We start from the raw sequence: 14,836 nt of genomic DNA on the forward strand, positions 1-14,836 counted from the left end.
CACAGAACAGCTGCCCTGTAGCAGTAAATCTGCTATTAGGTGGTCGTGAACTGGTTATAGGTGGTCTCATATGGGCATAGTGTTAGCAATCATCCACAACTTCTAGGATCATGTGCAAAGCCCAATGGCAGACTTGTCTGCCAAGGGGGCCCTTGATAACGGCCTATTGGTTGAAACACGTTGGGGCGGAGCTTGTGCTGAAGTCACTACTCTTGCAGTGGGTAGCTGAAAGCGGCGGTGGTTTACATGAAAGCTGAATCTGTACTTATGTGAATATTTACGCCATATTTTGACTGATTAAAATTGCCTTTTTTGCACTATGATATGGTATGTCGTGGCGGTGTACTTTTACTCTCTGCTGGTGCATCTGTAAACTTCTAAAGTGCCTTTGAAAGATCTGCCAATGAGGCTTTGGACATGATCCTAAAAGTTGTGGATGGATGATCGCTAGCACATATGCCCATATGAAACCACCTATAATTTGGGGTCTCATTATCTGGCAAGAGGCTATTGAGAGTGGTGGTGATTTCACCTGGTGGTGCATACATTCTTGCAAGTGGAAACACATTGTACAAAGAAATGGTGGTGGAACCCCCCTTCACATTACCATTGTGTGAATAGTTTGGACATTTTGGTGGTGGATTTTTGGTTTGCCTATTGATTCTTACCAGGTTCGTTTATTGTTTGACACATATATATTAATGTTGTCACCTTTTTATATACAAAAATTATATTTGTTAGTAATTTCATAAAGACTATTTATATTTTGTGGCACTTATATATTGATGGTGTCACCTTTTGATGCACATATTTGTAGAAGATCTTTTTATTTTGTTTACTATTCTGAGCTAATGAATATTGATAATTAGGACACATGGCACAACACTTTAATAAGGTTTACAACTTCATTTTATTGTTCAAAAATATATTATCAAGCATATTATTTTAACACTTTCACAGCAGTGTTAAAGATGCTGAAGCTAATGAACAAGTTTAGGTTTCCACTTAAAAGCCAACAGCAGTACAGAAAAAACTTGTGCTGTGACCAAGGCTTGTAAGCTGGAACACGTGAGCCCCTGAATGTTTTTACTCACTTTTTTTATGCACCAATAAAGAAGCAACAAGGACGTTTGGAGTTGCTGGCTCTATTCTTTGTATTTATGTCTGTACCGGTGTGAGAGAGAGCATCAGAGCCAGTGCACCCACTGTGGATTTTATTACAAGGGCGGAGCTACGCAATGACGTCATCACGCTTCACGTGACCCCGGAAGTGCAGGTGTTTGTTTGAATTTTTATTGCCGGCAAGTACTTTCATGATGTTTTTGTACATCCAATGGAATTTTTTTTACAATAAATGAGCTGTGTTTGAAAAAACGATAACGCACTATTGGAGCCTCTGTTTTCTCTATGTATTCTGTGCTCATTTTTGGAGATTGAGCTTTATGAGGAAGGTGGACATATGGTGGCCATTGAGTGAGGAGGCTGCCCAGGGCTCATTTATACACCTTGGAACCGGGATCCATCTCAGACCCTGCTATATCTGCTGGCGTGTGTAACCTCGCTACGATAAGAGGTCCACTCCTTCCGGTAAGAGTTTTTATTTATTCCAGCGTTTGCCTCACGGAGGGATTCATCACTTTCCTTTGGTGACGGTTGAAACTATGAACATTCTTCCCCTCTTTCCAGATACGTATAGCTGCAGAACCTGACTTACTTACCACTTTTCAGAGACATTGTTTCACAAGTTATTTTTATTCACCTCATCACCTTTCAGAGACATTGCTTTATGAGTCACTTTTTATCACATTATTTATACACTATATTTTTTTAATGAATTACAAAGTGTTTGCTTTTTTAGATTTAGAGTTTGTGCACTTTTAATTAGCGCGACTATTTCCATTTACTAGCTCTTTACATGATTATATTGCATGTTTGTGTCTCTGCTTTTTCTTTCACAGGTTTTTTTTCACATATTAATATCATTAGCGCGGTATATACACTTTGAATACATTTTATTACAAGCCTGCAAAGAATATACACTGATTCTGAGCATTGCATTATCTGCTTTTAGCAGTCCAGGAAATGTCCTATTAAAAATGCTTGACTGTTCTACATAGTTGTATTATAGGACTATAGAATTCAGTAAGCTGGAAGCCGAAAAAAAAAACAAAAAAAAAAAAAACGAAGGTCTCATGCACACAGGTGTAAAAAATGTGGTGCTTTTATCTGTGCAGAGGAATAATTTTCTATGCAATTGCTTAAAAATCAGTAAACTTGCGCTGTGTTCAGATCAGAAATTAAAAAAAAAAAATCTGTGTCAGATGCCTTGTCAGGACTGTATTTTATGCTGCACGCATGTAAAGGTTTGTGATAACATTTACATACATACAGTATAATTATATAAGTATAAGTATAATTGCACTTATAGAGCCTCCAGCATCCTAGCAACAAAAGGCCATTTACACTTTAATGCTGTACGCATGTTAAGGTTGCTCAAACCTTACATGCGTATAGTGTACATAGAACTTTTTACACAGGATCTTGCTGCCAGCAACATCCTGAATCCTAGTAACAGATTAAAATTTGATAGACAGCATAATTAAAGTATATGTAAACCCTCACCTATTTAGTTATTTACCCTTATTTATTGACTTGATGTGAATCTTCAAGATGAACAGGAAAGGGTATAAACATGGCAAAAAACATGTAAGATCAGAGGGGAAAAAAAAAAAGAAATCTTACAAATATTGTAAATAAAGGAAACTACTCTTTTAGGGTCCATTCCACAGGGGACCCATGAACACATCCCCTGCTGAATTGGAGCTGAATGGGATAGATGAATTGAAAAATTAAAATCATTGGGGGACCCCCGTTTTATGCCAGGTTAGAGCGGCTTTGGGGTGGCGGGATTCAGAGAGCGGGGTCATTCTTTACTTCTTCTTCCTACTTTCTTCTCTCAATCATTATTCTTTCTTTCTTTAACCCTATTTGATCTCTGATATAAAAAATGAGGGTCATCTTACATACTCCCTGACATGCCCAGAATGGGGACTACTCCCTTGCCGGGGTCCTCATTTGGGGTGACAAGGGATGGGATCTCTTCATTTTAAAGGGGTAGACTCCTTTCAGGAAAATATCAGATAGCTATTCAGCGTATCTGTACAATGCTGAGTGTCATAAGCTGATCGTTAATTTGAACTTAAGTGAGATAATGGTTTATTAGTCAAAAATACATGAAGATTGAGAAACAGTTTGATAATGTTACATTTAGAACAACAAATGAATACAGGGGTCACCCCATAGAGATATGGAAAATACCAACAATATCCTCAGCAGAGATCTCTAATTGATGGAACGTACATTGAAAGAGATGATACTCTGTTCTGACTCGGTTAAATTGATGATAGGCAACTCCTATCCTCATATTGATTAGTGGTTCCAAATTAATAATAACTACTGCAGTAGGGAACAGACACAAAAGATACGCTCAGCATCTTTCCAAATTACTGTTCTGCTTTATTATGACGCAATTGAAGGTTTTTATGCACATGATTACGTAGGTATCACATTAATATTACAATTGTACATTTATGGTAACAAGGGGCGTTACATAGGCAGGCTAATTCTAATCAGGACTCGAAAGAATGTAAACATTTACTGAAAACATTATTAGTGCCGTGTGCACAGTGAGGGCAGAGTGCAATACATACAAAATACAATACAATTATATACAGAACGTACAAATTTCCATTACAGTTCTGTAAATGTTTGGATAATTATACATTACGTTTATATTTTATACTGTAAGTATTCGTTATTAACTCTTTTGTACTCTTTATTGTGATAAAATTAAATAAAAATTATTGGAAAAAAAAAATTAAATTAATTTCTATGTTATGACAGTCTGTTCTTCATCTTTACCAAGGATCACAAGAAGAATCCACCAAGAGCAAAAACACTTCCAAAAAGAGACAGTGAATGAAGGACTATGTACATGATGTAGAAAATTAGACCACTAGCTATCTCTATACAATAAATAAGGGGTATCCAACCTACAGCCCACGGCATGCATGCGAGAAAGGGTGGGACTTGGAAGAAATATTTTAATCTATACAGCACCACACACTGCTACTTTTGCAAAAAGTTGAGTGCCCTGAAGTACAGAGAGCAGATGGAAGAAAGTCCATGACCTCTGAGTAAGACAGCAAGAACAGATCAAGACAGAGGTCAAAGAGCTTCCAGAATCCTGCTCCAGCATCTGCAAACAACTTGGGACACATATAGATGCAGCCTTTGGGAGACACATTTGCAGGTATAGACATTTTTCCTAGTAATTTAGCATATATAAATGGAGAGGTTACCGTTCTGTTTTCACAGAGGCTGAATTAATATAATTGATTTATAATTGATCGTTTTCTCTCACCTTTGCACTACATGCAACCTCTCTAACTATCCATTCCCTCTCTCTGATCAGCACCTTATTAGTTTCACTCTCTCCCTCTCCTTCACCTCCTCTCCCTCCAACCGCCTTAAAGTTACCCACAGAAACCTACGTCATATCAACCCTTCTCTTCTCTACCCTGCTATCGACAACCTCTACGACAAAATCTCACCCCTATCCTGCACCAACCTAGCCACTTCTGTCTACAACGCTTCACTTCTAGCCTCACTGGCCCCCTCACTAAACACAGAATCAAGCCCCAACCCCTTCAACCTTGGCAAACAGATACTAGCAGTCTGAAAAAACGTAGTCGTGCTCATAAGCGTCTGTGGCGTAAGACCAAGTCTCAGAGAGATTTCAACCAATATAAATCTGCCCTCCAAAAATACAATTCCAGCCTCCTCTCTGCCAAGCAGACCTATTTTACCACTCTCATTAGCAACTTATCATCCCGTCCCCGTGAACTCTTCTCTACCTTCAACTCTCTACTTCGTCCTCCACCGCCTCCACCCGCCAATTCACTCACTGCCCAGGAGATCGCCAATCACTTCAAACAGAAGATTGATACAATTTGCGCGGATATCTCTACTGTTCCGATACCCTCCACGCTTTACACTTCATGCCCACAGGCACAATCATTACTTCCCTCTTTCAACCCCACCACTACAGACGAAGTTGCTAAACTACTTGCTAATGTCCACCTTACCACCTGCCCTCTGGATCCTGTTCCCTCACAAATGCTATGTTCACCCTCTGGCTCTATGCTACACTCTCTAACCCACATCTTCAATCTCTCCCTCTCTTCTGGCATCTTCCCCAACTCTCTAAAACATGCACTTGTCAGACCCATACTTAAAAAACCCTCACTGGACCCATCCAATCTTAACAACCTACGCCCCATCTCCTTGCTCCCCTTCTTATCCAAACTCCTCGAACGTCTGGTCTACAACCGACTGAGCGTCCACCTCGCTGATAATAGCCTTCTTGATCCCCTTCAGTCTGGATTTCATCCTCAACACTCCACAGAAACTGCTCTCCTAAAACTAACAAACAATCTACTAATGGCCAAAACCAATCAACACTATTCTGTACTCCTACTCCTGGAAAACTCTGCTGCCTTTGATACGGTTGACCACCCCCTCCTCCTCAAAAAACTCCACGCCTTTGGTCTCCGTGACTGTACTCTTCGCTGGTTCTCTTCCTACTTATCCAACCGCACCTTTAGCGTTTCTTACATCTCTACTTCACCCTCTCCTCTTCCTTTCTCTGTTGGGGTCCCCCAGGGTTCTGTTCTTGAACTTCTCCTATTTTTAATCTACACCGTCTCCCTGGGTCAACTGATAGCCTCCCATGGCTTCCAATACCACCCCTATGCTGATGACACCCAAATCTATTTCTCTACCCCTCAGCTCACTCCCTCTGTCTCCTCACGAATAACTAATTTACTATCAGTCTGGATGTCACACCGCTTCCTCAAACTCAATCTATCCAAAACCAAACTTATAATTTTTCCTCCCCCATATGCCCCTTCCCCTGATCTCCCTGTCAAAATCTATGGCACAACTATAAGTCCATCCCCACATGCCAAGGTTCTAGGTGTAGTCCTGGACTCTAAACTCTCCTTCAAGCAACACATCCAATCACTGTCCAAATCCTGCCGCCTCAACCTCCGCAACATCTCCAAAATACGCCCCGTTCTAACCAATGACAAAACATAGCTCTTAATTCACTCGCTGGTCATCTCTTGCCTCGACTACTGCAACTCCCTTCTCATTGGCTTACCTCTACATAGTCTATCAACTCTTCAATCCATCATGAATGCTGCTGCCAGACTCATCCACCTTACCAATCGCTCTGTGTCTGCCACTCCTCTCTGTCAATCCCTCCAATGGCTTCTGCTCGGCCAAAGAAAAATTAAAAATACTAACAACTACGTACAAAGCCATCCACAATTTCGCCCCCAGCTACATCACTAGCTTAGTCTCTAAATACCAAGCTACTCGTTCTCTTTGTTCCTCTCAAGACCTCCTCTTCTCTAGCTCCCTTGTCACCTCCTCCCATGCTAGTCTTCAGGACTTTTCCAAAGCCTCTCCAATCCTATGGAATGCCCTACCCCAATATGTCCGCTTATCTCCTACTTTATTAGCTTTTAGACAATTCCTGAAAACCCTTCTCTTCAGAGAAGCCTACCCTTCCCACACCTAACAACTGTATTTTCATTTTTTCCATCATCTCATCCCCCACAGTTATTACCTTTTGTTTCTACCCGACCCTCCCTTCTAGATTGTAAGCTCTAACAAGCAGGGCCCTCTGATCCCTCCTGTATTGATTTGTACTGCAAGTGTACTGTCTGCCCTCATGTTGTAAAGCGCTGCAAAACTGTTGGCGCTATATAAATCCTGTATAATAATAATAATAATACAAGTTAAAAAAAAACATTAATATATTATACAAACTTGTTCTTCAGAAGCATAGGGGTACAGGATCTTGAAATATAGTAACTCCCTATAAAAACCATAACATTAAACCAATTGGGATGATAGTCCAACTGTTGCTTGCTGGGAAGCCATGGCACTATACAGAAGAACCCATTAAAATTGGGTGATTTCCATATTATTTTAAAATTCCCTTTTATTTTACAAACAATCAGAGAGAGAGAATCTACCCTTCATTTTGAACCATACAAGGGTGATACAACACTTGTGCTGGTTTAAAACTCACCATTCCACCAGTGCACTCCCGACAGTCCTGTAGACATGACAAATTTTCCCACGTGCTATAGGCCTTTAGACCAGCAACAAGTGCTTGTAAAGGGCGATTATTTACCAGGTCTCTGTTGTGATAAACATCTTCATCAAGTATTTCTCCTGCATACCTATGAAATAAAATGATAGTACTCTTAACGCTTCTTACAAAGGGTCCTATCAGTTATCACAGTAATGCAAATCTCCCTTTCATATGACTTATATACTGAACAAAGTGTGTCCAGTGGCAATCACCGCAGGTAATCGCTGAGGCTGCCAGCTACCTGTTATTGAAGTGTAAAGGACTCAGAGGCCACAGCTGCTGACATATATGTTGCTGTTGGTGCTTATGTAATAAAGAAAACCATTAGCTGTAGACCTATGATTTTAGAAGGTTTATTAGACACCGAGTTGCTGCTGATAAACTCAAAAGTACTTGTACTGTGCTTTGCCTGTTCAGGGCAAGGGAATAATTTTTTTTTAATCCCCTCACTGTGGTTAGTGCCTGGAGCCAAGGGAAATGTGAGTTCAGTGACTTTCTGATGACACAAGACTTTCCCATCACTCCCAGTGACTGAACGGAGTAGTGGTGGGGGGAATGAAAGGTATATAAAGGTCAGCATTAATTTGAACCAGTTGCTTTGTCCTGCAAAGGCAAAACACAGATTTGCTTTAAAACTTCCAGCACCCACACAAATTTGCAGTTTTTACTTGCCATTAGGGATGCGTGAACCTGGCTGGGTTTGGTTCAGCAAACCCAGCCGCAAGTCCTCAAACCCCAAACCTAGTGCTGAACCCCTTGAAATCTATGGAAGCCAAATCTTGCTATTTGTTCTGGTCTTTTTCAAGGTTAATAAGCAAGCTATTGTTGAAAAAAGGGCACTGCCATAGGGTACATGTACCATTGCAAAAAAAAAGGGTGGAAAGGTCTTTTCGTGCAGCTTAAAGGGCACATTAAAAAAAACAAAAGAAAATTCCACCCAGATCATTAAACAGGCATGCAGCCTGGGTGGGCAGGAAAGGAAGGGGGGCAGCTAGTGTGTGGCTCCCATTCTTGTACTACACTAAGTCACATGCCTTCCAACATTAGGTGGGTAACTTGCAAGGGGGTCAATGAACATTTTTGGTCAATAACTTCGCCCAGGATTCTCAACGGTTTATTAATATTACAGCAGCCAGGATTTAGGCAAGCAAACTGGCCTAATCTTGCTATTTGTTCTGGTCTTTTTCAAGGTTATTAAGCAAGTTATTGTTGAAAAAATGGGCACTGCCATAGGGTACATGTACCATTGCAAAAAAAAGTGTGGAAGGGTCTTTTCGTGCAGCTTAAAGGTCACATTAAAAAAACAAAGGAAAACTCCACCCAGATCCTTATTCAGGCATGCAGCCTGGGTGGCCAAGAAAGGAAGGGGGGCAGCTAGTGTGTGGCCATTCTTGTACCACACCAGGTCACATGCCTTCCAACATTAGGTGGGTAACTTGCAAGGGGGGTCAATGATTATTTGTGGTCAATAACTTCGCCCAGGATCCTCAACGGTTTATTAACATTACAGCAGCCAGGATTTAGGCAAGCAAACTGGCCAGTTAGGCCAGTCTTATGTGAATGTGTCTATGTTTGGATCAGATAACACAGTATACGCTGGTTGTTCGGAACCAGCAGAGAGAAGCTTTGCTGATCCACAAAGGATTTGTATTTAATTTAAACTAAAGTTGAGCTTTCTATGAAGAAAAGGGAGTGATTAGCCACTGATTTCTAAAATATCAGAAAATCTTTACATTAGCAATAAACATTTCTGACACACAGGATGAAACACACATTATGTTATAAACCCCTATGTGCTTTCATTTATGCCTTTGTCTTATCTCTTGAGTTTATCAATCAGTCAGTCAAGCATCACAGGCAATATCATCAACAGCTCAACCCACAACTACAATCAAAGCAAGCTCCATTCAAAATAGATTTGTTTTTTTGTGTGCACAAATGATTTGAACTCTACATGGCAAGCTTTTTATACAGCAATTATTGTGTCTAATGTCAGGCTTTTTCAGTTTGATTCCCTAGTTTGTTCTACATTATGGAAAATGAATCAGTGAACGTGACCCCGTAACCCTGGTTTTTTTTCTTGTAACGACTTCAGTCTTTAGAAGGAACGTGCAAGTGTAATCCATATACAACAGGCGTGGTGCTTGCTATCGCTGTAAGCTCTGCCGCAATGTTACTCCATGTGAATTATATGTGACTGCTGTTAACCACTTAAGTGCCGAAAGGTTTTACTCCCTTCATGACCAGGGCATTTTTTCTATTCACCACTGTGCTACTTTAACTGGCAATTGTACGATCGTGCAACACTGTACGCTAATAAAATTTATAATTTTTTACACACAAATAAACCTTTCTTTTGGTGATACAGTGGAACCTTGGATTACGAGCATAATCCGTTCCAGGAGAATGCTTGTAATCCAAAGCACTCACATATCAAAGCAAGTTTCCCCATAGAAGTCAATGGAAATGAAGGTAATTCATTACACCATGACTTCTATTGTATGCAGTACCGCATTTGGCGAGTTGGGTGGGGGGCGCCAGAGAGACTCGGAAATACTCGGAGACCATACGGAGCCGCTTGGATGCACTCAGAAACCCTCGGAGAGGTTCGGAAACACTCAGGAACGTAGTATTTCCGAGTGTATTTGATACATTTTAGAGTTCCACATAAGGAGAGAATACACAATCTCCACAGGATTGGCATAACTCAGCATATTTGCTGTACTTGTTTGTGCAGCCAGTAGTTCCGGTAAGCCTTGAATCTCTATATTGGTTGAACTTTTTCACATTTATCAAGTTGGATCACTGGATAATTTACATTTTTTTTAATAATACAGAAGGACTTTTTTGGGACTACACATATATTATCATTTTTTTAATTCCACAGTGAAGCACATTTTTTATGTATAGCGTCTACAAACTATGGTATATATATTTGAAAATTGACCAATTCTGATCCCCTTTGAATTTGTACCTACATATAATAAGGCTTACCTGTAGGTACAGTGAATATCTCCTAAACTTTCACTGTTTGGGAGATATTCGCACAACATGCAGCCAGTGATATTATCGATGTTATCGAAACATGCAGTCTGAAGGCACAGCATACCATGCGGGAGCCAAGGGAGTGCGGGAGTGATGTCATTGCGGCCCCGGCCATTCATATAGCCACATCCCGCGAACCCGGAAGGAAGACAAGGAGAAGATGGCAGCGCCAGGGAACCATTACAGCACTGCGCTTGAGGGCTCCGTGTACAGGTAAGGCTGTCATAATGTGCTAGTATGCAGTGCTTACTAGTACATTATGACTTAAACCTGCAGGGAGGCCCATTTTTTTTTTTTTTACCTTTCTGTCGATTTACTATGCCAGGACAGTACAAATACCCCCAAAGGACCCCTTTTTAGAAAGTAGACAGTCTGAGGCATTTGGTAAGAGGCATGGCAAGTTTTTTGAAGTTGTATTATTTTGTCATAATTTTCTTGAAAATTAGGAAATGGAATACAATTTGTTCTTTTTTAATTTTTTTTACATACTGTCGCCAGTTTAAAAAACATTTTCTAAACTTTGTTTCTTTTTTACATTTTTTACTATTTTCTTTTACATACTTTTATCACCATAGTAACACTGTACTACTCTTTGGAGTGAGATTTTTTTTGATTGCTGTTACAATGATGATTACTCTAATCAACAATATTTTGTACTTTCATAAGTAGGTTACATTCATAACAGCTGTGATTACTAAATCTGTAATAAGCCACAGCTAATCACATGGTACAGGGTGCTGTAATTGGCCCAGGTACCATTTGATAGCTGTCGACCAATAACAGCACAGGAAACACAGCTGTTTAAAAATTTATTCATAACAGCTTTGTTGACATTGGGATCATTTGATTGCTATGCCACTGGGCCACGGGTACCAGGATCTGCAATCCACTGTGTCCAGTGGACACAGAGGTCGCAGGAGGGGTGCACTGCCGAAATCCAGAACAGGCTAGATGACGAACAAGCATGTGATCAAGCCTGCCTGTGACGCCCACCCACAGTAAAAGTACTTTGGGCGGTCGACAAGTGGTTAAAGTACATCTCTAGCCAAATTGTTGGGGCTTTTGAAAAGAGCAAGGAAGGATTAAAACCTTTGACTTCTATTTGTGGTCCTGTTGTGTAGATTCACCCACACTTGTCCCAGTGACAATGCTGTCCCACCATATCTAAAACTAAAAGTGTGGAGTTTCACTGTAAGTTTCAAATGTTTGATTTATAGATACTTTGTATCGCTGTATGCATCGCAAGCTGTTCACAAAAACTATAATGTAATAACACATTATCAACCACCAACTAATTATTTCACTTTGTATTGTCATACAGTACAATGGTTTAGATTATTTTGTAACAGCAAAACCACACTGACACATTTTAGGCTGAGATGCTTAACAAAATTGCTTACCCTGCATATAAGTAAACTCTGCTAAAGCACGTCCGTTTCAGAATTATATTCATGTCAAGCATGTTAAAACTCGGGAAATGCCATGGATTTTATGGAGATTAGCTCTAGTACAATAAAGGCTGTTTTAACTATTCAAATTGACCATTCCTGTACGAATTATAATTGTTATCAGCAAAGTGGCAATTGCCATGGATGGGATTACATTTTTCTTTTGCTGCTCCACTTTGCTTCTGTTCAGACGATAAGAGACAGGAAATTTTGGATCGGATATTTTACCACTGGAATCCCAAAGATATACAGAAGACCAGCATGTGATTAAAATTGTCTGCGACCACAGCAACATGAAATATCGGTTCTTGATGCAACTGAACTTTAAAGGAAACCTCTACTGATGGTAGTATGGAGACTGCTGTTGCTACTCCTCATTCTGCAAATGGCCTCATTCTTTCATGGCTGACATGTTTATTGCTAGCTTCCTTTCCTGGAAAGATTACACAAATACAGTGCCTTGAAAAAGTATTCATACCCCTTGGAATTTTCCACATTTTGTCATGTTACAACCAAAAACGTAAATGTATTTTATTGGGATTTTATGTGATTGACCAACACAAAGTGGGACATAATTGTGAAGTGGAAGGAAAATGATAAATGGTTTTCAAAGTTTTTTTACAAATAAATATCTGAAAAGTGTGGCATGCATTTGTATTCAGCCCCCCTGAGTCAATACTTTGTAGAACCACCTTTCAATGCAATTACAGCTGCAAGTCTTTTCAGGTATGTCTCTACCAGCTTTGCACATCTAAAAGAATGACATTTTTGCCCATTGTTCTTTGCAATAGATCAAGCTCTATCAGATTTGACGGAGAGCATCTGTGAAAAGCAATTTTCAAGTTTTGTCACAGATTATCAACTGTATTTAGGTCTGGACTTTGACTGGGCCATTCTAACACATGAATATGCTCTGATCTAAACCATTCCATTGTAGCTCTGGCTGTATGTTTAGGGTCGTTGTCTTGCTGGAAGGTGAACCTCCGCCCCAGTCTCAAGTCTTTTCCAGACTCTAAGGCTCGGTTCACACCTAAACCACGGATCGCACAGCAATGCTGTCCATCCCTGTTCTCAGTTTCAGGGACGAATCAGGGCAAAATTCGGCCCTGTCTTCATCATGGGGATTCCAGAACAAACCCTGATGAAGATACGTGACAAGCCCTGTGTCAAATACGTGTTAGGGAGGGGCCAGGACGGAGGAGAAGCCAGCTGAGATGCTGTTCTCTCGGTGAGGTGTCTAGAGGCATAACAATACACCGATCAGATTGGGACTGTTAGCATGAATAAACAATGTATAGAGTGGTGCGCTAGTAGCACCTCTAAGATGCGAGTAAGATTCATAAACTATTTTAATAAATTGGTGTTTTAAACATTATCAGACTATTTGAGTCTATATATATATATATCTATATCGAGGACATCCACAGTTAAGGAATTGGCGTTTCAGAGTCCATTAACCCTGAACCCAGTGTTGGTTTGACTGAGTATTTTGACTAAACTTAGGTGTGCGGTCAAAATCTGAGGTGAGCGCAGACACACAGGGGAGGAGCACGTGTGTGGAATCACTGAAAGTCATTGAAAATTTCCCATCTGTGAAGTACAGTCACAAGTCACTGTGGATTTCGTTTTAGAGCACTGGATAACATATAATATTTATTCAGACTATATTAACATTTATGATATCAGCACTAGTTATATTCAATCATTTATTTATGGTTTATGTATCACTATATAGGTATCTCCAATTAGCATGTATACTGTAGAATGTGTATTATGGTTTAGTGCACAGAAGAATGTATCAGACCGTTTGATGTCTACCAATATTTGAAATATTTGCAATATATTCAATCATTTATATATAGGTGCGTAGGCACCTGTTTGGTTTAGCATTTGCACTCTTGATAACATATTGGTTGTTATAGAGAGAGTTATACATAGTGATAACACAGATAGTACATTTATTGTCACTTTACTTTGATTTATCATCACTGGCATTTGCACTTTATGTATTGGCACATTGGATAATTGTACTTATAAGGAGATACACACAGTTTATTTTATTTATATCTTCTTCCACAGGTTTGCTGTGTCCCCCACATGGCTTCTCACAAACTGAAAACTGGACTTCTTCTGGCTTTCTTTCAACAATGGCTTTTTTTAGCCACTCTTCCATAAAGGCCAGATTTGTGGAGCACATGACTAATGACTAATAGTTGTCCTGTGGACAGATTCTCCCATCAGAGCTGTGGATCTCTGCAGCTCCTCCAGAGTTACCATGGGCCTCTTGGCTGCTTCTCTGATTAATGCTCTCCTTGCCCGGCCTGTCAGTTTAGGTGAACGGCCATGTCCTGGTAGGTTTGCAGTTGTGCCATACTCTTTCCATTTTCAGATGTTGGACTGAACAGTGCTCTGTGAGATTTGCAAAGCTTAGAATATTTTTTTTTAACATAACCCTGCTTTAAACTTCTCCACAATTTATCCCTGACCTGTCTGGTGTGTTCCTTGGCCTTCATGATGCTGTTTGTTCACTAAGGTTCTATAATTCTGAGGGTTTCACAGAACACCTGTATTTATACTAAGATTAAATTATACACAGGTATACTAATTATTTGACTTCTGAAGGCAATTGGTTCCACTAGATTTTAGTTAGGGGTATCAGAGTAAATGGGGCTGAATACAAATGCATGTCACACTTTTCTGATATTTATTTGTAAAACATTTTGAAAACCATTTATCGTTTTCCGTCCACTTCATAATTATTTGCCACTTTGTGTTGGTCTATCACATAAAATCCCAATAAAATACATTTATGTTTTTTGGTTGTAACATGGCAAAATGTGGAAAATTTCAAGGGGTATGAATACTTTTTCAATGCACTGTAATGAATGTCTGACTTTACAGATATGCACACTTGTTTCAGGTCAGTGACTCAAATCGTACTGAACCCATTTGGTCAGTATATAAGCCAAACAAATAAAAATGTAATACTGTTCGCGCTACATGCCAGATAAAAACAAGACCACCAGCAGTGTGACGAAAAAAATGTTTTTGAGCAAATATTCATTGACGAGTATCCAAATATTGTCCCAAGTCTTTGGTAAGAACTGAAGAATAT

General features: G+C 39.8%; 1 protein-coding gene across 2 annotated transcripts in view; it reads right to left on the reverse strand.

The window, feature by feature from the left end:
- Positions 1–14,836, reverse strand: part of ACOXL (acyl-CoA oxidase like) — a 513,410-nt gene that overhangs the window by 245,762 nt on the left and 252,812 nt on the right. For both annotated transcript variants that reach the window (XM_073628050.1, XM_073628051.1), the window contains exon 12: positions 7,163–7,316. In XM_073628050.1, coding sequence (XP_073484151.1) covers positions 7,163–7,316 — 154 coding nt within the window. The remainder of the gene's footprint in view (positions 1–7,162; positions 7,317–14,836) is intronic.

This window comes from Aquarana catesbeiana, linkage group LG04, assembly GCF_042186555.1.
Source record: "Aquarana catesbeiana isolate 2022-GZ linkage group LG04, ASM4218655v1, whole genome shotgun sequence".
Classification (NCBI taxonomy): Eukaryota; Metazoa; Chordata; class Amphibia; order Anura; family Ranidae; genus Aquarana; species Aquarana catesbeiana.